Source organism: Passer montanus, unplaced genomic scaffold, assembly GCF_014805655.1.
Source record: "Passer montanus isolate IOZ18808 unplaced genomic scaffold, ASM1480565v1 scaffold19, whole genome shotgun sequence".
Taxonomy (NCBI): domain Eukaryota; kingdom Metazoa; phylum Chordata; class Aves; order Passeriformes; family Passeridae; genus Passer; species Passer montanus.
The window spans coordinates 7,723,112-7,748,702 of record NW_024366480.1 but is presented as its reverse complement, the minus strand read 5'-3'; the positions used below and the strand labels follow the sequence as shown (position 1 = coordinate 7,748,702).

The following is a 25,591-nucleotide window of genomic DNA, read 5'->3' as shown; positions in this document are numbered from 1 at the left end:
TGAATGCATCACCTTTCCTGTTACTGATGCTATGCTTTCTGCACTACACATTAAAGGCACATTTGCTCCAAATTATTTTTGAGACAGTATTTAATATTTATGGTCTAATAGCAAACAGAAGTTCCAATGAAAAACAGGGGCCCTGCATAGGTGTCACTGGAAAATTAACTATATCTCAGCTGAAACCAGAACAGCAGGAAGCATAAATGTAAAGGGAATCTTTGCCCAAAAATATGATTGCTGAAAGTACAACTTCTGCAAGCTCATTAAGTCCTATAAGCAGCCATATATGTGGAACCTCCAATGAGTTTCATATTGAGAATTTCATCATCCTTCTTGTGGGAAAGCAGTCCTTTTCACCATTGTGTGCATATGCTTATAGCCCAGAATATAGTCCTGCTAATGCTTGTTTTTTAAATAGATCCTCTCTAGAGAGCAGATGAACAAGGTTACCACATGTGCATTAATCAATACGAGGGTCAACGACAATTACCACAATGAACGGTAAGAGAGAAAATACAACAATTAAATACATTGCAATGTATCATCTGAGAATTAAGTATGTTTTTTATGCCAGAATCAAGTAAGTTTTTGTCTCTCTACATGTTCCATAAACAGGTTACTGAAAAATAATGGGAAGAAAATCTTTACTGTGAGGATGGTGAGACGCTGGAACAGGTTGCTCAGGGAAATTGTGGATGCCCCCGCAGTGGCAGTCTTCAAGATCTGCTTGATAAGGACTTGGGCAACCTGGTCTAGTGGGAAGTTCCCTGCCTATGGCCGGGGAGTTAGGACTAGATAGTTGTTAGGGCCCCTCCCAAATGCCTAACAGTCTATGATCCTACACTAAGAAGCAGAGAAGTCTGACGCTGCACTTGGCGAAGTGCGTGGCCACACATCCATCGTGTCTGCACCGCCATCACCTGCCTTACGCCCGCGTTCCTTTCCCCTTCCCGCGGCGGGGGCTGGCGGGCAGCGGTGCCCAGGGGCTGCAGCCCAGCCGCACCTGCCGGCCCGGGGCGGGCGCTGCGGCGGCACCACGTGCGCCGCCGGGGCGGGGAGCGCCCGCAACGCCAGCCCAGCGCCGCAGCGGCAGCGGCAGCGCAGCCCGCTCAGCGCATCCTCCCGCCCATGCCAGGTGCCTGCTCCGGGCTACGCCGTGACTGAGCAGCGATGGGACCTCTGCGGGAGAGCAGCAAGGTGAGCAGCCGGGGGTGGACGGCGCGGCGGGGAGCGGGGAGAAGCAGGGGCAGGCAAATCGCGTTCTGCCCCCGCCCTGGGGGGGGCGGAGGGGCCGGGATTTGCCTGCCCCTGCCTCGATGATGGAAGGAGGAGGGTACATCCGAGAGGTTCCTGACGGGGTGTCCCTTCCCGAGCAGGAGCAGAGGACGCAGCTGGAGAAGGAGGTGTCCCGCAGCCGCATCCCCCGCTTGGTCCTTCGGCCGCAGCAGAAGGTGTCTCCCGCTTCCGAATCGCCCTTTTCGGAAGAGGAAAGCCGGGAATTCAACCCGCCCAGTTCCTCCGCGGGCTCCGGCAGGACTATCAGCAGCAACAGCTTCTGCTCAGGTACCGCAGAGCGATCCCCCCAGCCTCGGGGTCTCTGGGGAGCACGGTGTGCCCCACACGGCCACCCCCGGGGCTTCGCTGTCATCCCAGCCGCAGCATCTGTGTGTGTCGGGCTCCCATCGAGCCCGCATCAACAAGCCGTTTTACCGATGAAGAAGGGCAACCATTGATTTTTCCAGGGAAATCCAGTATCTGTTCTTTTAATATGTGTCCGTAAGTGACACCAGATGTTTCCATTCCCAGTTCTGCTATCCACTGCTAAAAAAGTTGGCGGTTTTATTGCGGCAGAAGCATTGCTTTAAAGAGAAATATTTGCCTTAACAACTGCAGCGTGGTATTAAGGCATTTTGAAAAGCCCCTAAATCAAAAGTCGGTAAAACAGGGGAGGTGCTATCAGACTGCAATTCTTTTTGGTTTTTTGACAATGATCTCCATGAACTGGAGCAGAATATGTAGGTGAAGTCTTCACTGCCATATTGAAATAAGTTTTGTTTATTTCAGAATTCAGGCTTCTGCTGATGAGCATGTCACCAGATATGAGCTGGCCGTGATGGCTTCTCTACAGGGAGGGCAATGGATGCATGGTTGATCAGAAGTAAATTATTACTCTCCAACTGTAGACCAAAAAAAATGTCATTTGCTTTTCAAAATATCATATGAGGGGCAATTCGCAAACAGATTTTTTAATATTGAATATTTGCCCTGTGTAGAGTTTAGCGCAATTTAAAGGCCTCAACTGGCAGTGAAAGATGCCTACTAGTGGTGAGTAATTTTTTAATTCAGTGAAACTCTTCACTGTAAATGACATTAATGTACAACGCATAACAAAGGGGGTGTCAATTGAGGGTCACATCATGAACACCTCGGACTCTATATGCCTGTGTTAATTCAAAAGGTATTTTTGGTGTGGAGAAATTAGTTTTCAATCATCAGTTTTTTGGAAAGTGTAACATTTTCGGTGGTGGAATTGGAAGTGCTAGGTTAGTGGTTGGACTCAATGACTTTAGAGGTCTTTACAACCCATATGTTTCTATGCTTTTGTGATTCTCTATTTAAAAATCTGAATTTTAAGAAGTCTTTGCAATAGTTAGTATCAGAGCAACTTCTTAAGCCTCCTTTTTTTAGAAAAGTATTTCCAATTACCAGAGGTGTTCCTGGGAATAGACAGGAATGCTCTTATTTATCTTGTTCTTCACTACAGTGGATTAGATTACTGTTCTTGCTTTTTTAACTCCTTTCATGAAAAACAGTGTATTGAACACAGAGTACAAGTTTTCTTAGATGAGAAACACAATATCCATGTTTGAGTCTAGCTCTGCCAGATTTTGCAATTCAGGCTCAGTGGAATGATCTATTTGGTTATTGTTTAATGAACAATGCAGAGCGTTAAACAAACATCATAGGATTGTAAGAATGCTGGAGTCTTTTTCCCATGCCTTTTCAATCCCTCCACCTTACCTGCTTGAGTTTGCGTGTTCCAAAGAAATAAAATCTTTTGAAGCTTTCTAGAGATATGTTACTTTTATGATCTCTCCCAAATGGCTGATTTTCATCCTGATTTTTTTCCTTCTGTGTTGACGAGTCTTTCATCTTGATCACGGACAATTTTTTCATCTTTTGCATTTGTACCCTGCTCTTCAGATCTACTCAACAAGTAGCTGCCACTGTCATATACCTTTGCTGTCCCACTGCACTGCATAGGCTGTCTTGAGTCCCGGTAGTGCATTGTTTTTATTCTGGGTGTGTCTGATCTCATGGCTTGACAGTTGTATGGCACCTTTCACAGAGGGATTGCAGCATGCAATGCTGGTCTCTTAACCTGTATCTTAAGCATAACCACTCATCTATTTTATTTATTTTATTCATCTTTTATTATTTCATGCATACTGCAATAATTTAGTTTGATTTTTTTTCTCCATGTGAGAGTTTTGTGTTCCTAAAGCTGCCTGCCACACCCATACAGGTACACACTACATGGTTTGCTATTGCTGATCCTTCAGACCTTACACAGCCATGGACCAGCCAAGGCACTGTCCTCCATCCTAGGCCCCAGTTCAGTTGTTGCTAGGTTTGATGGATTTTTCACTGGGATGTAGGTGTGGCAACAGTCACAGACTTGATTTCCTCATTATCTCCCATCTCTTTCCTGTCTTCCACTTATGATCCTTCTTTATCAGCATTTGTCTGATTTAACTGAAATCCCCCAGGGGCATCAGGTGGCTGCTGATTCCTATTTCTGGGGAGGGGATGGTGAACAGATGTATGGAGAGGTGAGTGGAGGGGCCACAGCCCTAACCTGCCTCTCCTGGTGCCTCTTCTTAATTTAGAAGTAGCATGTGCAAAAAAGGGTATTTTAAATTAGCAAGTGGTACCTTTGGAAGACGAGAGCAGATGGGAACACTAATGTAGCAGTATGAGAAAGTTCATGAGCATTTGGATAAACAGGTTATTTTAAATCAGCAAGTGGTACCTTTGGAAGATGGGAACACTAATGTAGCAGTATGAGAAAGTTCATGAGCATTTGGATAAACGTCTCTTTTGTAATTTCTTTTGAGCATGAAGCTCCAAAATGTTTTTGATAAGCAGCAGGTAGTATGAATTGATCCCTGGAATAATTAATTTCCTCTTTTTCCTCCTCTTGTCCAATTGTTCTCTACTTTTCTTCCATTATTATTGAAACCAAGTAATGATCTCTAGATTTCTTTTTACCCCAAAAGAAATTACTATTTTCCCCTCATCCATTAAATATGTATTCTTTGCTTCACTCTGTAGAGCTTCTGATGTTGTCCATTTTCCTTGTGTGCTTACACTGGTCTCAGGCTTGGATTTCTTTCTTTTTAAACGAGGGTAAATCTTGTAGGTATTAATAATGTTGGTTTTGGGAGCCATGGCAGTGCTGCAAGCATGGTGGTAAGAGCAAAAAATATCTCTTGGCAACAGAAAAGAGACAGCTTTTGTAATGCTTAGTTTCTTTTGAAGAAGTTGTTAGTTCTGGCTGTGATAGGTTTAAATTTGCATGATCAGCTCCCTCTTTGTCTTGTTTGAGTGAATCAAAGCCTCACTTGATCATGTTGGTCAATTATTTGTAGTTGACTTTATGTCAGTTTTGCTTTGTAAGTCCATATGAAACACAGTGAGAGTGTTAGTCAGATCTGTGATATTCCTGACAAAATTTTGGTTTTGTATGTGTTTTTAATATTCTTTGTTTCTGCCAAGTGAATGTGGATACTGTCTGGATGTTGTGTAGGCGAGCTGACCTTCTGTGTCTGAATTCACCATGCACAACCCTTAAAACCTTAGAGCATCTGGGGTCCTCCTGGTTGTCATTTGATATGGGAGCACTTCTCTTCTTCAGCTCGGCTGTTAGCCACAGAACTCATACAATGTCAAAAGATGGGAAAACACTCTCCCAGCAGCTTTGTGTGGCTCACCTGCTACTGAGCATTTGCCTGTGTCATGCGTGTTTCTCTCCTGAGTTGTGCTTGGCTTTCAGGTGGCTGTGTGTGCTTACCTTGTCAGTTGTGCAGAGAATGTGATCCAGAGCATCTCAAACAAGGCTCCTACTGAGGGATCCATGGAGGAGCAGCTGCTGGGCCTTTGGTCATTCCAGTTAGTGGTTGCTTTGTAAGAAATATGATATTTTCGGCAGAGCACTGTCCTTGGTTTTGATGTGCATGTCCTTGGTTTGAAGTCAGCCTGTGCTAAGCTCAGTAAGTGTATTCAGCTTTTCTTTTAAAAAAAAAATTTAGTCTGGGATATACTTTCTTTTCTACTTTTGGTTTTTGAATAACTCAGCTTTTAAATTTCTCTGTATGAAGATGACTTGTTACACGGTACCTTTACAACAGTGCCCAAGTTCCTTTTAAAGCCTTTTCTAAGATGCCAGCTGCCAGAATATTGCCAGGGAATGCAGTGAAGCAGTGAAGCATTGGTAACCAAGATGTAGCTTTGTAGGAAGCTCTTGTATATTTAACAATTAGTTCAGCAAAGGAATTTTTAAGCCAGAGGACTTGGTTTACATCTGTAGCAAACAGTTCCTCTTTTCTTGTGCTTACCTGTAAATCACCTTTTTAATTAGTGTGAATAGTCCTGCAAGCTATTGAAAACCAGCATCTCTGTACATCAGTGACTGTGACTCACTCCAACGCAGTCTTCAAAAATAGGAGGTGAAGCTTCGTTCTTGCTTTTTCTTTAAAATTTCAAGATCTGGTTCAACACTTACTCAAATTCAATCCTTGTTTCATAACTTGTTCTTTTCTGGGGTGGAGATTTTATGTAAATCTTGTCCTTTGCTTGTGTGGCACAATAAATGTGCACGTGTATGTGGGTGCTGCAGTAGGAATCTCAGTGTTGCCATTCCTTGCTCACTTGCTCCTGTGCCCTTGATCTCAGAGATTATTTGCCAGTTGGCCCAGGTATTGGTGGATGCTGCGGCTGAATTCACAGTGTGTGCCCAAAAAAGCATGTAGGCTTTAGGCAGGCTTATTAAGTCCATGTGAATGCACAACCCATTTTGCTTGCCGTAGACAAGAAGAAGAGGTTGTACAACTGTTACTGAAGAAAAAAGCTGTACCTTCTTGCACTCCAGTAAATAATTTCTCTGTTAGAGCATTGAAGCAGATTGCATTATAAAGCAGCTAGCCTTGGAGACTATACAAAATAAGTATGTGTACTGAAATATATATTCCTGAATAGAAATAGATACAGAAAACTAATTTTTTTAGTATTTTAAAAAGTCAATAGATTGAGGCCAGACAGTTAGTTTAAATTACTAAAAGTAATCGCCCCTATTATTTGTTTGTATATATGTATATAATCCTATGGAAACAGTGAGCTCTCTCATTCTTCTTGTTTATTGTTATAAGAAAAAATATTTTGTCTAAATAGTTTCTTACTGGTTTATGTGTTTCATTTTTTTCTCTGAGTTACTGATTCAAAGAAACATGCTTAAAAGTTCTCAAGTATGTGATACTGAAAGTTAGATTCTCTTTCCTGCAATCCTTTATGCTATGCTTTCCCACAGTCATTTTGCTTTTTTTTCAGACCTGGAGCTCTTTTCTAGCACTTTCGTTTGCAGCACTTTGTAAGGCAGTTCAGTGATGACTGTGATATTAATTTACAAAAACATTGAAACAAAATCTGTTTTCAAAAATACACATATGGCCTTTTTTCATGAGAATGCCAGTGGTGACATGCTTCCTTTTCTCACTACTGCTTCCCTAGAGAATTTCCTGCTGGACCAGCTTACATGCAATAATTTATTACTGGTTCATATTATGAGCCACCAGTTCTGTCTCTGTGGCACAGAGATCTGTTCCAAACCTGGAAACAAGAACAGTGTCTAGGTACTAAAGAGCAAAGTCTGCTTGTTCCCCAGTTTCTGGCCTTTCCCTGCTTTCCTTTTAACTTCAGTATTTATCCCCCCTGACTAAGTAACAATCCTTTTGTTCTTTTTGCCACACAACAACATCTGGAAGCCAAAATATTTGACCTTTTGGATGTTTTTTGTCACCTTTTTATGTGTCTGTCAGTACTGTGAACCTTTAAAACCCAACCCAGAGCTCCTGGGGTCAGTAGGACAGTTCCTGTTCTCCCTGGAACATTTTGCATGGTGCCCTGAGAACAGTCACCCTTTCTACTACACCTCAGCCTTTCTACTGGCCTTTTAGTTGTAGCTCGTTGTGTACTATGGGCTGAATTCTAGACTCTATCTGCTATTTTCTTCACCAAAAATATATAATCCAATACTTTTTTTTGCAGTGCTTTTCATGCAACTTTCTCTTGAGTTGAATATTGTCATACACTCTGAAGAAAATCACAACTTGTAGCAGGAATGAAACTTGAATCAGAAGTCTTGTATTTACTTTGTGTTAAAAGAGAATCTTGATGTTTTAAGAGAAATTCAACATTACATATTTTAGCCCTACATTTACAGGATTAGTATATATCCATTACATTTTCAAACTGTATTTTGAAGTGTATGTGACTAGATTCTTTGGTGCTGCTGAGTGCCACTCTGGGCTTGAGGATAGTTAAAAGAGAAAAGAAAAATATGCATAAAATAACAATGGATACAATATATATTATATCCTTCCATGAGAAGGTAAGCAAAGCAACCTTATGAAGTGATGTTGAATCTGTGAGGATCACAGTTATATGCTGTTAGCCATGGAGGCAGAGCTATATGAGACCAAATGAGTATAACATATTGCACTATTTGAGGAATAGGTACAAAATTCTTAAATTCTTTGTGGTCTGTTGAAGATTTTTATTTCCCAAAATGGTGCCTTCAAAACTGGAAATAATATTTCTCATTTCTTTCTGTGCTGAAAAATGAAATTAACTACACAAAACCCCACAGAAACAAAGCTATATATGCACATATATTTTACTTAATGTTAATATTAAATGCATAGTATTTTTTACACTGGATATAGTCAATGCTTTCCCACCAGAAGTAGCAGCACTACTACAGTGGTTCCACTTCCAGCTGTTGTCCTCAGAAAAGATTAATGAGGTCTACAAAATTGCTTAAACCCATACCAAACAGAAAATACTCTTCTTCGTCTTTTTTTTTTTTTTTAGATTCTTTCCTGTCCTTACATTTAGTTTTAAAATTTCTATAAAATTTTCAAATAGATTTTTCAGTCCTTTATAATCTTAAACCCTTTATCCAGATGTTTTCTGTGATGTGATAATGAAATTCAGGAAGCTGTGCTATTCCTGACCACAGCTCTCCTAGTAACAGTACTATTTTTATTGATATTTTTACTAGTAAGCCCTCATGCTTCTCTTCTGTAATACACCATTAGTAGGGCTATAAATGTAATGACAAAGCCAGTAAACCACAATTATATAGTCCTCTTTCTTTTCATATGTTTTGACAGAGCTCATGTCAGTCCTGTTTGTTAGTGAAATGTTCAAGTAGAAGGAACATTAGTAGATTTGCTGCCAAAATCAGTTAAAATTAAAATTAGCTACTTCAGTATGACTTAGAAATTGCACAGTCAGACATCAAGAGCAGATTGCTTTAAAGATATGTTTATGTGAAATCCTGCGTTGCAAAAGATGCCCAAGCTTAGGAGCAGGTCAGCCCATCGTTTTTCACTTTCCTCTCTCCTCTTCTATATAATGTCAGCCTGTCAGCATTCCTGCCATGCTGTGACTGAACAGAGAGGGCCTCTTACTAAAGTCAGTGAGCAGCTCTCATACTAAATTTTCAGCAGTTGGTGGTCAGTCTGTGGGTGTGACAGAAGCCAGCTCAAAGGGGCTGGTGAGCAACAAGTATAAAAGCTGTCTGTACATTGATGATCCTCAGCAACCACTTGAAGATGTTCAGTTGTGATGTTGCTGGGTTAGATTTTATGACTAGAACATTACAGTCAAAAGATCTAGCTTGAAAGATGGACTGTGAATAGCAGGTTGTTTTCCAGATGTGCAATATCTGACAAAAAGAAAAACATGTAGGTTGTAGGGACCTGTGGACAGCATTTCATCCAGCCTTTTTTTTGAAGCTGGACTGTTCCCAGCACATCCCAGCAGCCATGTATTTTGTCTGTTGGAGTCTAGAAACCCTTCAAGGACAGGAATTTGCACAGCCTCTGTAGGTGACCTCAGGGAGTGGTGCAGCTTCTAGCCAGCCTTTGTTCACAAGCAAAATGGAGCATAGTTAATTCAAGTTTTGCCTGCAGAGACACTGAGATTAAATGTGGAAATTATTTGCATGGCAGGATTTTGCATAAGTAGGCCTCCTCTCTTTTCCTGACACTACTGTAGTTGTCCTTGTGCTTCAGCTCTACTTTACTTTGGTATTTGACTTTTGGTAAGAGACTTGCCTCACAAGTATGTCACATTCTGAGAAATCTTCTTAAATACCAAACCAAACAGGTCTTCAAAATAGCTAAGAAATTACTTCTAAATTGATCAGAAGGACCAAAACTAGTAGCATTTTTAAGACTCTACCTTTAGTGAAGTTAATAAATAACTTTTTTTTCTAAAGTCTGTGTGATTTTGTAAGTGACAAATTGTTATTAGCAAATTACTAAACTTACAGTGTACATACAATCACATACTGGAATGGCCACTACACCTCAGTAAAAAAGAAAGGTTTTAGTACAATCAGGAGCTGAGGAGAATATTCCCACTTTTTACCTTAGGCTGTGCTCCCTCAGTGCTTGCTGGAAGGTGAGGGTGCCTCCAGAGGTATGAGGTAGGATTTTTCCTGTTGAGACCCTCCTGGTGTGAATGTGAGTGTGCTCCTACCTCTGCCTTTCTATGTGTACTACTAATTTGTACTCTGATATTTCGTCTGCTGCTTTTACTGTGCTTCCCAGTTGTTGCAGAATGACGCTGTGCCTCTCCCATTTGCAGTTTTCTCTGCCTGGGCACTGAGCCCTTACATTCCTGGGTTAGCTGCCCAGGTCAGAGCAGTGGTTGTGTTGGTCCTTGGAGAGAGCTGTGACCCTGCAGGCAGTGACTCAGATACTGGGATGATTTAGCCTGAATGGGGCTGTCCTGACTCACCCTGCAGAGGAGCCTCTTTCTCTGTGTTTAATACAGAAAGAGACTCACAAGTGGAAGGTAGGTGATGTATTCCCTTTGGTATCTGCTAGCAACTTTCGTAATTGCATAAACACCTCTGTGCTACCCCCTGTAGCTACCCCTGTGCTTCATAAACACGTGCTACAGCCATGAAGAGAAGACCAAAATAGTTCAAAAAATTAGGGTCAAAAAAGGTGAGGCAGACAAGCAGACTGGGAGATTATCCTGAAAAATTACCCTTTGTGGTACCCTCACTGCCAATAGCCAGTTTGCAGTGTACCTGCCTGGCAGAACTGTGGCTACCCAGACGAACAGATCCTGAATGCAAACATAACCATCAGGTAAAAGCCAGGAAATGGTTTTTGTCTTGGTACACTGAATATTCAGAATTTTGTTAGAGCATATGTTTAATTCCAGAACCCACATTACTTGGTGGAAATTCAGACTATGTACAGCCTGAACACTGGCCAGGGGACCCTTAGGAGGAGACCAGTGTTGGACAGTGAAATAGGTATCAGGCAGGAACTGGATGATTCAGTATCACAGGAGTGCCTAACTCAAGCTGGCAGCTAGGAGTGAAAGTAAAAAGTCAGTGCTTCCTCAGCAAGAACATCATTAATTATTTACATGTGTTGTATAAGGAGGCTGTATATTCAAAGCTTCTTGAAGCCTTTTGGGAAAGGCAGTATTTTTTTTTAAGAAGGTTCTAAGGCATATTCTAGTGAACCTTCTAGGATATCTGTGCTGAAAAAAATCATCACATCTTAACATATAGCCTAAAAGTCTACAAGAACAGTATTTTTGTCAATTGTTCAGAGTATTGTTATCTTTAATTCTGTTGTTTATATTTTGACTTTACTGTTTAAAGGTTAGTCAGGGCATGCAAATGTCAGAGTGCTCTGAGCAACTTTCCTGATGGTTTGTTTGAGGAGACACTATCCCGTGCTTGGCTTTGAAATTTGGCAGTCATGTCTGATCTGGGAGAGGGCTTGGACATAGAATTTCAAGTGATGAAATCCAGCTGATGTTCAAAGGAAAAGTCTACTCCCAGAATGCTCCTAGGAGGCCCCTGTGGGAAAAAAAGACACTGTGAAAGAAAGCAATGGAAATCATGTGTTACAAATTCATGTGATTTCACCTCTTGTGCAAGTAAATTCGGGCAAGATAAGAAGTACAGGCTTTCACAGCACTATTTACCAGCTTTCTCTGTTTTGTCTTCCTGATGCTGATGTACCTGAGAAGGTAAATCAGGTCTGCCTCTGATCCTGAGGAGTCTAAGGTGTGATATCCTTACTGGGGCAAAACTCCTGTTGAGTTACAGGGTTGAATCCTTAACTGACCTTGCTGGAAACTATATGCACATCATGTCAGTCAATCCCATTGTGGACTCATGTGCTCCTTACCCACTTTTTTGAGAGAGATTCCTTATCTTGGCCCATTTCTGGGCAGGTGGAGGTCTTCACTTCCTTCCATCAGAGTTTCCAGTAGGATTTAGGAGGAGCCTGCAGGTCTGGGGGAAACACTGAACGCACCATGCTGCAATCACATTCTGCTTGCAGGTGAGGAGCAGTGAGCAGAGAGGGTGGTCAGGCTGTCTGGAGATGGAGGGGGAATCAGCTCCACATCAGGGTCCACAGGGAGGTCTGCTGCTCCTGTGGAGAGTTCACCTACACTATTAAATACAAATCAATAGCCTGTTAAGGTTTCAATAGCAGGAAAGATGAAGGTAAGCAAGCAACTGGCTAGCAATAAACAGCTGGAGAGCATCTCACTCTTCACCAGGACTTTTCCTTGTGCCAGGAGGGTGAGCTGTGGGTCAGGTGGCCAGGCTCATTTGTTGTTTTTTAAAATGCTCTGTTGCACTGAAAGCTCTAGTTCTTAACAGTAAAACAAGGATATGTAGATATGACATAATCTAATGGTGCAGTGTCACCAGTGTGATATCACAGGCAATGTTGGGGGGTGGTAAATAAAACATTTTTGTGCTATTTTAGTATGTATTCTTTAGCTACCTTTTTCCTAATTGTAGTTAGTTTTGCACATTTGAGGGTTTTAGTGCCCCAATTTTTAACACTGTAGTTTAGTTCTTTCATTGGGTGAAGTTTTATCAGCTCCTGTTGGTCTTCCAGGCTGCATCTCTATAGCTTTTGGAGTTACTTGTACATAAATTCTCCCATATAAAACAGATCTGTGAGGTTTGCAGAACCTGTGTGGGTATTGCAGTAGCTGTATTGGTGGAGAGATGAGGTAGATGGTTTCTTGTGGGTTTGGGTGGAAGGTTTTGGGAGGGGACTTTGCTTGGGTTTTGGTTTTTTGTTTTGAGGGGGTTTTTGTTTGTGTGGGGATTTTTTGTTGTTTTTGTTGTAACAGAAAGTTTGGAAACTAATGCCACATACAGAAACATCTGAGTAGAAGAGTCATAATTAAAACAAACTGTGCAAGCTGTCATTTATTTCTGAATATATTTGATTATAAATGTTTGTGTGCTTCTAAAGAGAGGCTGCTTTGGACACAGCTGAAGCAGCTGCTTAAATGCAATTCAGGAGCTCACTCAGTGGTGCTGATCCACCATCCTGCAGGTAATATTCACTCATCCTGCAGAAGAGACTCCAAATGGTGGAGAAAGGGAAACAGAGGCTGATCTGGGAGGAAATTGCCACCTTCTCTCTTCTTTGTGTTGAATTATATTCTGATGTTGATAGGAATGGAAAGGATAAAAAAGTAAACTAAAGTCATGTGGGCTGCAATCTTGTGTTAGTCAGGATGAATACAGGGACAGGCCGAAAAACTTATTAGCAGTTTTCTCTTTTCCATTATTTTGCTAGGAACGAATTCTGAGTTACAGAAGGCAGCAGCAAGATGGCAAAAAGAGATGCTTTTTGGCTTAATTGGGATTATGTGAGAGAATTAAATTTGATTAAGCTGGAGTGGGTGCTTTGCACTGTTACTGCCCTTTGTGCCCTGGGAAGTGTTTCTGGCAGTAGGCTGGATTGTCCCTTGGCTTGGCATCATGCCTGGCACTTGGCAGAGGTCTGGGATGCAACACCTCAGGCTGCTGGATGCTCCTGCAGCCTAATGCATGCAGCTTGCTCTGGACAGTCACAGCTGTGGGTACCTTGCTCAGACTGAAGGCAGGACGTGGAGAAATGAGAAGCAGAACCTTGGAACAGATGAGTGAGGGTAGAACAAGTGCCCCGGCATGAAGGGAAACTGGATCACATGGAAGAATGAAGTTTTTCTACTGTATTGAAGGAGAAATAGCTAAAAAAAGGCAAAAGCTGTTTTTCCTGCTGAGGGGAGGTAGGCAGAAAGATGTTAGATAGATGTGGGGTGTCCCTTCTGACTCATAAACATGCAGTTATGCACTGACTTTAAAATCAATATGCCCATGCAAAGCTCAGTACAAAATGACCCTTAACCTACATTATGAACAGGGTGGAAGCGGTAAGTGCAAAACAGTCATGCAAATTGTTTGGCTCAGTTGCAGGTACTTCTTCGGGTTTCATGTTGGCTAAAGATAATGCATCAGGAGAAGATTGCAATTGCATAATCCAAATGGCAGCTTTTGTTCTGTCCTGGGAAAAAACAGATTTCTCCAGGAGAGTCAACATAGCGTGTTTGGTTTTGTTGTGCATCAATTAAACCACCGTGACTTCTAGGGGAACTACAATTACTCCAGATTACATGGAACATGATTAGATTAAGTTGGGGCTTGATATGTGGATTTCTTTCAAAATCGGACTGCTTACTTTGCAGTCAGTTGTTAAGAGCTGGAGTGTTTGTATCCCTGGAGGTCAGGAACCTGGGTCTGTTCCCAGGGTGGCTGTTGATGCCCTGGAGTGCTGGTGTGCCCTCAGAGGAATTCAGCTTTAAACAAAAGCAATCTGTGTGTAACCCACTCCCTTCTAAACCAGCTACCTCACAGCCACTTGTCAAGAATGGAAGAGTTCTATGATCATGGTTTCTTTTAAAGGAAAGACAATTTTGAGGAATCTCAAAATTAATACCAGTTACATGAAATTCCTGACTTTGTGCATGTGGGCTGTAGGTTGTTGTCTTGTTGTTCAGATACAGGAACATTTCTTGAAGGAGAGCGTATGGCCCATGCTTGCTCTGCAGCCAGTGTGCACAACTACATAATGAAAATCCCTATAATAAATATCCTATGTAAGAAACATGAAGATATCTTCATGCTGCAATATTCCCTAACCTTGCTAAAGGAATTCGTCTTAGATAGGAATTTCCATTATGTAGCCTGTGATTTTGTATTTTGTCAGACCGAGTAAAGAAAGTACTTGCCCTTGTAGCTTGCCATAAGGTATTCAAGATTCTTCACAAAATGCATGAAACAAATAGCTTCTCACCAGGTTTCAGAGCCAAGGTTGTACATATCACTTACTGTAAAGAGTTGTAGTTCAAACACTCCTTCGTTTATTCTGCTAACACTCTTTCTTTTATTCTGCTAAATTTCATGTACTTATTAGTTAGAAATGTTGATGTTTTCCCTTTTCTCTTCAGATGACACTGGCTGTCCTAGTAGCCAGTCAGTATCTCCAGTTAAGACTCCTTCTGATGCTGGAAACAGTCCAATCAGTTTTTGCACTGGTAGTGATGGAGATTTTTCCAGGAAGAAATTCAGTCCAGGGTCAATGAGTGAAGGGAACACGCAGCTGGCTCGATACAAGAAGGAGACAAAGACAAGCCTTGTAAAGCCCGGTGAGTATAATTCCTTTCATTTCCTTAATTACACTTTCTAATTGACTGGTATATTTACAGGTGTCTACATACATAGACACCTGTGTTGTGCCACCTGTCATATCACTAATGCTGATAGTAAATAAAATAGGTGGCTTCTTTCTGTGGAGCCACCTGAAAGATATGAAAACACTATTGTTATTGTCCTTTTCATGGAAATATAACCAACTGACATCTTCACTTTTTTATGGTGAGGCTCGATGGTGATATCAAATAGCTGAAATGGATTTCATTCTGTTTCACAGTAATTGCACTCATATTTCAGTGCCCAAAGATAAATTACTCTTAAAATAAAAAAGTCTTGTAATGTCCTTAAATTTATTGTTGGATCCTGCCTAAACTTTGTGCTGCCAGGCTCTGACAGCTCTGGGGATATGAGATGTCTGACAGGCAGCCTGTGTGTGGGAGTTGGCCAGATTTGGACCTGTAGTGCAATGGCTGAATCAAGAGTGTATCTCCCAGAGCCTTGGGCTAATGGGCCACCTCAGACCACCAGCTAAATCAGCAGCTGCTTGTTGCACATCCAAGACTAAATACCCAGATGTGCCATTGGTTCCTGTAATTTTAGTCAGTTGATATAAAATACTTTATATAATTTGATTCATGTACAGGCAGCTATTGATTACAAATGGTCAGGATATTTCTGCTGCTATTTAATTAATCATGGAGACAGAGTTGGCCTTGTACATAGCCAGCTGCAGAACTGACATGGTTTATGAGCTCAGGTACCTCCTGACTATATTGTTTCCAGAGTCATTTTACCGCTGGAAGCAATTTAGATACTTCCATGAAAAAACAGCTCAGATTTGCCAGCATCATGTTTAATCCAGAAACAGTAGAAAATCTGTTGCAAAACCTCTTCACTGGCTTGGTCATTGGAAGGGTTGATTAAACCTGTTTTACCACTATCCCTGCAAGTTCTTTGGCTCATTTCATAGCACCATGTTACTTGAGTGTTCCCAGTCTCCCACTGCTGTGCATAATGGCTGATAGGTAATATTTTTTACAAGGTTTGCAGTGAATATGTAATATGACAGTCAAATCTGCAGCTGTGGCTACCACAATGATTTTGTTTGTGAATATGAATGTTGCTTAGCAAAATGTGAAGAATGAATGCAAAAGTTTTTTTCTAATGAAGAGTCCTATACTCATGGAGAAGAGTTATGCACCTTTTTCAATAAATTAATTCACTGTTTTCAGTTTTACACTTTAATTGCCTTATAGGATGAAGTTATTAGCCTTTTGCAATATTCAGCAACCGGATCTGTTTTACAGAATACTTCTAAGTTCCTCCTGCCAAATATCTCACAATTTTTTAGTGAAAAACTGTTCAAAATCATGTCACAGTGTGAGAGCTGACATAAGTGTGACATGTCAGACATGGATGACAGGGGACAGCTATGGTTCATTTTCCTCAGTGTTGGCCACAGGGGTTAAAGTGATTTTCTTCCACTGCTATCTCATTCCATAGCTTCAGATGGACCCAGTCTCTTCCTCATTACCTACTTGCACATGAATTTCTCATTACTCAGTTAAGAAGATGTAGCCATTGTGCAAAGAGGAGGCATCACCATGTAGCAAAACACTCAGAGAGTAACCAAGATCAATAGAAGGGAAGTGGGATATGGAGGAGAATAACAGCAACATGTCCTTGTCATATATAAAAGAAATTGTGTGTAATTTTCTCTTTACCAAAAGCCCTTCTTGATTTATAGAGATCATATCTACTTCATATTAATCTAAAATGGCTTGTGACAGTAACTACATAGCAGGAGTCATGTCCTGCACTACAGTTTTACACAGCTACATCCATCACTATGGACCTTCAAAATTCCTGTCATTTTGCTGAAATCTGTCTGTTTCCAGTATTGTTTTCTTGGAACATGCTGAATCTCAGAAGAAACACTTACACAAATATTTAGATAATTCAGGAAATGTCAGAAAGGGATAGCACTGAGAATGAACTCTGGGATGTTTTTGGGCTGTTCCCAAGCTCTTATACTTTTCTGCTTCTCTAGTAACATCACTTCATCTTTCTTTTCTGTACTTCAAAATGCAAAATACACATAGCCTTTTTTTCCTCTCAGACAGCCTAAGGCCTTGTTATATGAGTCTAAGCCATCTTCACCTCTTGAAGTATTAACAAAATAGATTAGGCTATCATTCATATTTTATGTAGTTTGCATAGAGAACCATACATAATCCTGAAGTGCTCTTGCTAAACCTATAAAGTATTTATAATAATGAAGAAATTATTCATTCAAGAGAGATGGAAGTGGTTTATATTGTGCATTAAATCTGAATCACAGCAGTGTAGAAGTGAATTTGGCTTAAAACCTGTGCCTCCTTTCCCAGGGAGGGATGGAGAGAACAGGAACATTAAGGAAAATAATAGAACATCCACTCTCAGATATAGCTACAAGCCTTTTAATTTCTGGATTTTAGAAGTTGGTTCTTCTTTTAGATGTGATTCATTTACATAATATTAAAAACAATACAAAATGTGTTGCAGAACATGTCCTCACAAAAAGGCACAAAAAGTCTTAACATTGGTCTTAGTTTTGTATCAAGATGCTGTATTGAATCCTACACTTCTTGTAATTGTATAAACAGAACCATAAGCACTTCTACATGCTCACATTCTTGTGTAGTCCTCCCAGAAAGATCCCTCCTGAATTCCTTTAGTCTATGTCCACATCCTGTTGAGAGCTGTGGGAATTGCTTTGCTTCTTTTCACAGTCTTTCTCATCTGGTTTTTCAACTTTCATTAGAACGCTTAGTTAAAGGATTCATAATCTGCCTCTTTCAAAGACATGGATAAAGAAAAGAATCTTTAGCAGAAATTGGGTCAATAACTTGTAAAAGTCTTGCATGTTTTAACTAACACAGACATATTTAAATCTCTGTGAGCATCAGAATTTGAGAAGGACATCTGATCAGCTGTTTTCAGCATTTCTGTAAAGTTTGAGTCTTCTTGCTTTTGGTATTACAGGCACACTTGGGACAGTTTACTGAATGTTTGCTGTTGGAGCTGTTTCTTAAATCCCATGGAATTGCTGAAGTTTCACATGAAATTATTAAGATCTAAGAAAAAAAAACATTAAGGCTGTCCCAGACCTTTTGGCACCATCAGAACCCTGCAGAATAGATGTGTAAATGCCATGGCACAAAAGGAGCCCTAGGTGAGACCAAATTAGGGCCAGCTCCCAAACCTTGTAAGGACTGTCATTCACATCTTGGTACAATAATAAACATTCCAGGTAGCAGAGGGCTATGCAAGAAGGGTTTGGTTTTTTTCACTGCTGATAAAACATCTAGCCATTAATTACTGAATCTGGCTAAAATAGCAATATTTTGGATTGCAGTGTCATTGAACTGCTATGGATTATATTTCAAGAAGGGTGGGAGTTTGGACATTAAAACTTTTTTCTGTGTAAATTAATGGGAAAATGTCAGAGGCTTCCACCACACAGAACACCTACATTTGCTGGACAATAGGCAATAAGCACAAACTGAAAAACAAGAAATTCTATCTGGACACCAGAAAACACTTTTTTGTTTGTGGTCAGACACTGGCACGTATTGCCTGGAGAAGCTGTGGAGTTCCATCCATGGATGTAGTCAAAACTCAACTGGATATGGTCCTGGACAGCCTGTTCCAGCTAGACTTGCTTGAGTGGAGAATTAGGCTGGGTGGCTTCAAAAGGTCCCTTTTACTTCCCAGCGATTCTCTAATGCTGTGTTGCTGGACTTTGTTTTGTCCTTTAAATATGCGTCAGCCAGATTTATAGTTAAGTAGTTGCAAGGCACAATTCATGTTTTTCCTGCCCTTGCTTGCCACTTAAGTTCATAAAAATGAAGGTATATTGGGAAAAAAATGATCTTTTAACAATCACTATTCAACTAAAAATGTTATTTAGCAAAGAGTAAGTGCAAGACAAAGTAATCTTGTACTCAACATGTGTTTCCTTCTTCTTCCTGGTGAATTTATTAAGCCACCGCAAATGAGCCTTGGGATAGGGTGTCCCAGTCTGAACAGATTAATCTTTGAAGGCTTTGGGACAATTAGGAGTTTCAGGAGAGACAGGTGGAGCAGAATGTGTTGCCCTTACTTGGTTGTGAGTATTCAGTAGGTGCAGGTACATCCAACATTTTTAGTCAGTGTTGGAGCTGATAGTGACCAAAAGGGAGGCAAGGAAAATTACCCTAGACAACTGAAAATATAAAGACTAGAATTTAAATAAGCCAAACAGATTAGAGAAGAAATGGAAGTGTTAGCTGCAAAGCATGTTTTATCTGTTAACAATGTCTGGCTGTTAAAATATAATGCTTTTCCTGAAGTTTGGGGTTTTTTCATTATTTTTTAATTGTCTAGTATGTGAGGATTAGATTCCCAGGACACTAAATTTCCAAGAACTTATTTCTGGGAGTCCCCTGTGAAAGCAAGGAGTAGGGACTAGTTAATCCATTAGTATAGAATTAGCAAATAAATTAATCCATATTGCTATTTTACTTCTGTATCTGTCTGTATTCTAAAGGTAGTTGCTTTGGTTATTTTAAAAACAAAATATAATTTTAATTTAGGTTATATTCCTGACATCTGGCTGTATTATTTTACAGGTATTTTGTCAACTCATTCCCTCATTTCAGTCTGACAGTGTGGGGAATAGCAGTGTCTGACTCTGATGTATGTGTGTGTATGTGCTTCACTTGAAAAACATGAGTTGGTGTGTAAGTTTTGTGAGAGTATTGTCTTACAGGTAATTATGGAAATTTATTTCACTGTCAAGAACTTCCTTGTGAGTGCATCATTTGCAATGATAGGACTTTGTTTTATCTTGGAAAGTTCCATAAAATATTAGAAAGACATGTTTTACCAGCACATTTATCCAAGAACATTGTATCTGGTATTTGCATGACTTTTCTTTATTCTCTGTACCAAATCTGCAAGCAGTTGGAAAATAATAGATCTGTTGTCCCTGTTATTCAGGAGCAGCAGAACAGAATACAAAAAACCAAGTTACAGAATGTGCTAACTTGTACAATTCCTATGGCATGCGAAAAAATTAATGAATCTTTTTAACTGCTTGCTAGGACGTCTACCTATTATGTTGAAACCCTTCTTAAAATGCTGCTAGTGTACTGTGTATTGTAACACAAAATCACACTGTTTGGTTGTTTGAAAAAAAAAACCCACCCCAAAACCAATGGAAAACCTCTGTTTGGAGATAGCAAAGTGCATTGACTGATAGTTAAAACAAATTGGCATTCTTCATTCCATCCCACAAAGGTATGAGCAATAAGAAGACTGGTGTCTGTCTTTTTGCTGTAATTTATTTAACAGGACCTCATAACCCACATTCCAAGACTTCCCCTTTTCTTGCAGGAGGGATAATTAGAGCAAGGGTATGGCAAAGAACATTTAACCTGGTTACAAATGCAGTATTTAATCAGTGAACACCATGTTCCCATTCTGCAACCAGTGATAACCATACTTGAGTGGTGAAATTGGGAAATTCATGCTTCCAATCCTAGAAATATTCAATTACTTAGATATGTGGCTGCTGTCACATGCATAAGAATGCTGAAATTAGGAAATGGGCTACTTCAGGTTCAGTGTACTATAAATAATTGGTCATAGAACAGAAAAGGTTCTGAAGATTGACCAAGTGAATTGAGTTGATAGCAAATAATGGAACGTTTTGCCTATTACTGACCATTAGTTCTTCCCTTAAATTACTTGAATTAACACCAAGAAATCTCCTGATCTGACAATGTTTATTGATAAGTGTAGAGCATAGATTCTCTGACAGGTACAGAGGAGTTGCAATTGAAAAGAGAAAGAGCAAAAATCCAGGTTCCCTGAGTAACTTAAACCAGATGTGGAGGGCTTTACCTTGGGCATTATATCTTTAAGCCACTTGATATTTGGCAAAGAGCAGATACACAGTGGTCAAGTACTTGTGCTTCTGGAAGGCTTTTGATCTGTTTTTTAAAACATCACCTTGGCATAAAAAGGGAGGAAGCATCTTTCTCAGATGTAAGCACATGCTTTGAATGCTTCACTTCTGTCCCTCACCTGATAGCAGCCATTATAACCATCCTGACATTCAAATCCAACCATATGCATCATTTGTTCCCTGTACAGTTTCAGCCACACTCTTCTCCCTTTCTATTATCTGTATTTCATAATTTCATTTGTGACACTAAAGTTTCTGAGACCTTTTCTAATACAGAATCGAGCAAATACAGTTGTGGAAGTTTTTGACGCTATTCATTTTCCTCAGTTACTTTTGCTTTTCTTCTTTCCCTTAGTTACTTTTGCTTTTCTTCTTTCCCTTCACCTTTCATTTTGCACCCACACAAAATAGCTACTGCTGATTTTCTAAATAAAAAAATGTTTCTGGATAATAATTCTGTATGTGCTGGGTCCTCCTGCATATTTTACTGCTTTAATTTCATGTCTGTTGCTATGGAGCAGTGCAGATTTGCTTGCCTCACTTGCCAGCACAGGGAGTTATTAAGGCCTCAGTTCTGTGGGTCCCAGAGGATCAGGGTGTGCTCTGGGGGGGATGCACATGCACATCTCACCCTCCAGAAGTGAGGACACCCTGTCTGGGTTCCAGCCCATGCCATCCTCAGAGCTTGTGCTGTGGAGTTGAGCCCAGAGGGACATCACCCTGCAGAAGTTTGGTGGTTGTAGCAGTCAGTAAGGGCTGGAAGGTGGCCAGCCTGCGAGGTTTGGGGGATGGTGGTGGGGGTGATACTGCTGAGGGTCTGGCATTTGCAAAGCCCAGCCTCCCCCACAAACACCTGGACATCCAGATTCTTATGGCCCCTTCAAATATTTCCTTCTAGTTCTAGACCCAGCACAGCAAGTAGATGCCGTTGGTTGGACCTTCTCTGTCTGGCATAAATCCCTCACCTTTTGTGATTCAGAGGAAGTGAAATTGGACTCTAATTGTCTCCTTAGACAGCCTTCAGTAGCACATGGTTTCTGACTGTCTCTGGTCCTTGTGATTGGTTCCACTGCTTAAAGGACACAAAACAGCTTTAACAGGTGAACCTGCCATTTCCCTTCTGGGGGTTACAGGAGCTGTTTTGGAGGTGAGGGACATGTGAATTCATGGTCTTCATCCAAGATGAATAGAGCAGAGATGGCCCCAATTTATCTGACCTCCCAATCTGCAGTGTAGGGATTAATTATCTTTGCCTGCATGAGTGCACTAAGGTCCTATTTTATTTTAAAGGTGATAGAATGAATGAATCCATTGTATCTAGTGTGTGACCTTTCTGACCAAATATTAAAGCATTTACTTGAGAAGTCACTTGTTAATGTTGACTGAGAATGGGACTGAGGTTGGCTCAGACATGGAAGACTTCCATGTTTAGTCAGATGAATCCTACCCGCCTCTCCTGTGTCCTCATCAGGTTTCTGACATCTCTGCTGTTGGCTCTTACTGAAGTCAACCACAGTCTCTGTGACTTTTCTTTCTCTTTTTTGGCTTCTTTCTTTTTTTAATGGAAAGGGAATTTCTTAGACATTCAATTGTGGAAGAAAGTTTGTGCTTGAAGAGCACACATGGATCTTCAAGTAGCTCTAATTAGATGCTTTTTCCTCTTCCATTCATCCCTGATAAGCTCAGGTACTCTCCATTTGTCCATTTGGTGAGGACTACTGCTCAAGCTGCCTAGCATTGCAAAGGGAGATTCTGAATCCCATTTTGTGCTATGGATTCACAGAAATCAAGTGTTTTTAGTTAACTAAAGTCTAAAAGTTAACTAAAGTCCTAAAGTTAACAAAATATACTGAAGTAAGTGCTAGAGTTAACTAAATACACTGAAGTGAAATAAGTGCTCTGTAGCTTCTGAAAAATAATACTGGAATATAACCAGAATGTAAATATTTTAAGCAAAAGATGCTTAGAAAGGTAGGTAAAAATTATTAGCATAGCAGTAGGTTTTTAATTTAGATTTATAGGTATTTTAGATTTAAACTTTTAATTTAAACAAATTTGTTTGAATTGCTGGGAAGAACATGTTCAAATACCCAAACATTTCTTACAAACATGAATAAGCAAAATATAAGCTACAAGTAGTGCTTCAGCTTCAAAGCATTTCATAGTATTTAACACAGGTCTACAAATTCCTGATAAAGTGGCATAGAAAAACCATCTTTTAATTCTGTGTCACGAATTTTATAGTACAGCCCTTTCTAAAACATTATTTTAGATGTTGCTTAGTAGAGGCATAGGCAATTAGTGGGTAGGCTGTGGCCTCTCAAAATATATTTCTTTGTTCAGAAGGCTCAGGCTGCAGCAAGTGCCCAGATGTCACAGCAAAAAAGGAGGATCTAAAAAAGAAACCAGCAAGATGTAAAGGAGCAATTGGCAAGTAGAAGCTGAAAGCCTGAGTCCCACCTGTTCTACACAGTGACCTGCCCAGCTCTGCGCTGGTGGCACAGGCCGCCTGCAATTCAGGGCATTGGGCAAAAATCTGCAGTTACATACCTCCTTCCTTACAATGAACAAATAAATAAATAAAAGGATGTCCTTGTTGCTTAGTTCAGGAAATGGAAAAGGAACTTCGATTTAGATGTCTGTGTGTGCCTTTTGGGGGATGGACACTATGGCACAAAGCAGAGGAGTGCCCTAATACAGAGCCGCTGGGCGGGCTGAGGGGATGCGGGGTGGCTGCTCCCAGGGAAGCTGCTCCACTTTCGTTCAGTTCCTCTTTTACTGGGCGTTCAGAGCTGAACTCCCAGCAGGCACACGGTAACTCCTTTGTCTCTCTCTCCCTGGCCCATTAATTGCACTGCTGTTGCTCCAGACACACAGAAAGTGGGACAGCCACTGTCACAGGCGGATCGTGGCCCCAGGATGCCCGCGGCCTCCAGCTTAACCTTGCTCCTGGTCCAGGAGAGAGCCACTGCTCTGACTGCAGGTCACAGGCAGGAGGGGACCTGGGTGTGGGGCTTCTGCAGGGACTGCCTGGGATGCTGCACAGGATGACATCCCTGCCACACAATACATCTTTTAGACCCAAATGCCTTTTGATAGAAATGAAGGTCTCCTGGGGCTTGCAGGGATGTGCTCCTGCATCAGGGAAAGGCAGCTGAGGGCCTGGCATAAGAAGGGCCCTGGGGTTTAGAGGTAGGTATTGAAGATGGCAATAGCTGTGATCTTTAGTAAAAACAATAAAATTCTTTTTGTATATTCAAGCAGGTTTGTTTGGGTTTTTTTCTCCTCTGCTAATCCAGAGCGGAATTTGAGCCAGAAAGGAGAAACCGATGTTATACACACTGCACACTCTTAAGTACTTGTTTTAAAATCTATGTGAGGTCAACATAGAACATGCCTTGAAATGTGTGTATTTACTGCAGTGAGTTTTCTGTGCCTTGTGTTTGTTTTCTGTGGGTTTCAGCCCACTTGTGCATGAGAAAGAGTCCATTATGAATCTTCCCTTAGGAATTTTTTTTTGTCCTCTGCTTTTAAATTACAATCTGTATTATTTATGCCAATGTTTAAAATAGCTTCCTAACTTTCCCCGGTTAAAGTACTCTGAACCTATTCCAGATACATTTTCCTATGCACAACTCCCACTCACCATGAGTTTTTATTTCAAGTAATTTTTCAAGAAATAACATGCATCACAGCCAGAACCCTGTGTTGCTGTTACATAGTTTTCTTTACACTTTTCCAGCTATATTCCCCCTCCCATGATAAACTGTGTTGTCAGTATGCATTTTTATCTTAGAATAAACAAATTGCTTTCCCTTAATCTCCCTTCATAAACAGTACCCTGTCATGCTGTTATCATTACTGTTGACCTTTTTTGGAATTTCTCCAGGTTATTAATGCATTTTTAATGAGATTCATGGGATTTAAAGTGTTTTCTGAGCAGTGTTTACTCGGGAATTGATAGATTATTTCCTTTTCTGGTTTCTTTTTCATCCCCTATTGCTTTTTTGTTTGACATCTTACTATGTTAAAAGCAGAGCTGTGCAAACAATTGATTTGGGGGTTGCTGCCAAATCAAAACATTAAAGAAAATCTTTGTTTCAAACTGAACAAAGGCCTTATTCAGTCTAAAATCTTTTGAATTTTTGGGGATTTATTTTTATGTTTTACCCCATTTTTAAAAGAAGAAAGGCATTTATTAGCTTTCATAATTAAAGCATAATTTCAAACAGAAAGTAGAAAAATCTGATTTTATATTTTTCTGGCCATGTTTGACTTAAATATCAAGACTTAAAAATTAGTTTGACTTAAAGATCAGTTTTCTCTGATCTTGTTTTTTTTTCTGGTGACCAAATTACTACCTAAAAGATTTGTTTCTGTCAGAGTTATTATTTCAAATACTTTTGAGCAGTATTGAGTGGATAAATCAATACATTCCTTGTGTTTATATATCTGTATTTATTTATAGGGATGGAAAGCTAAATTAATGAATTATTTTAGTCATGCCAGTCTCACTTACTTGATTTCACTGTCGTTTAAAGGCATTGGTGAGTGGGTGGTGCCTGGGCTCAGAAAGGGAAGGTCAAGCATAAACAACTTATCAGATCTTTGCAGATAGTGGTGCCATTTTAAACATCTGGCCTATTTAAGCAGTGGTATTTTACTTGCTTTTATGTATGTAGATATCTAAATCCCAATGACGCTGTGCTTTAGATGTCTTCACTCTGTTTTGGTTGCCCCTTGAAGTTAAAAATTCTGAGCTTGGGAAG

The 25,591-nt window shown here is 40.4% G+C and overlaps 1 protein-coding gene across 1 annotated transcript in view; it reads left to right on the top strand.

The window, feature by feature from the left end:
- The first annotated feature begins 1,007 nt into the window (after positions 1-1,007).
- Positions 1,008-25,591, top strand: part of SYBU (syntabulin) — a 40,387-nt gene continuing 15,803 nt past the window's right edge. The window contains exons 1-3 of the mRNA XM_039706160.1: positions 1,008-1,200; positions 1,380-1,566; positions 14,626-14,823. Coding sequence (XP_039562094.1) covers positions 1,174-1,200; positions 1,380-1,566; positions 14,626-14,823 — 412 coding nt within the window. The 5' untranslated portion in view covers positions 1,008-1,173. The remainder of the gene's footprint in view (positions 1,201-1,379; positions 1,567-14,625; positions 14,824-25,591) is intronic.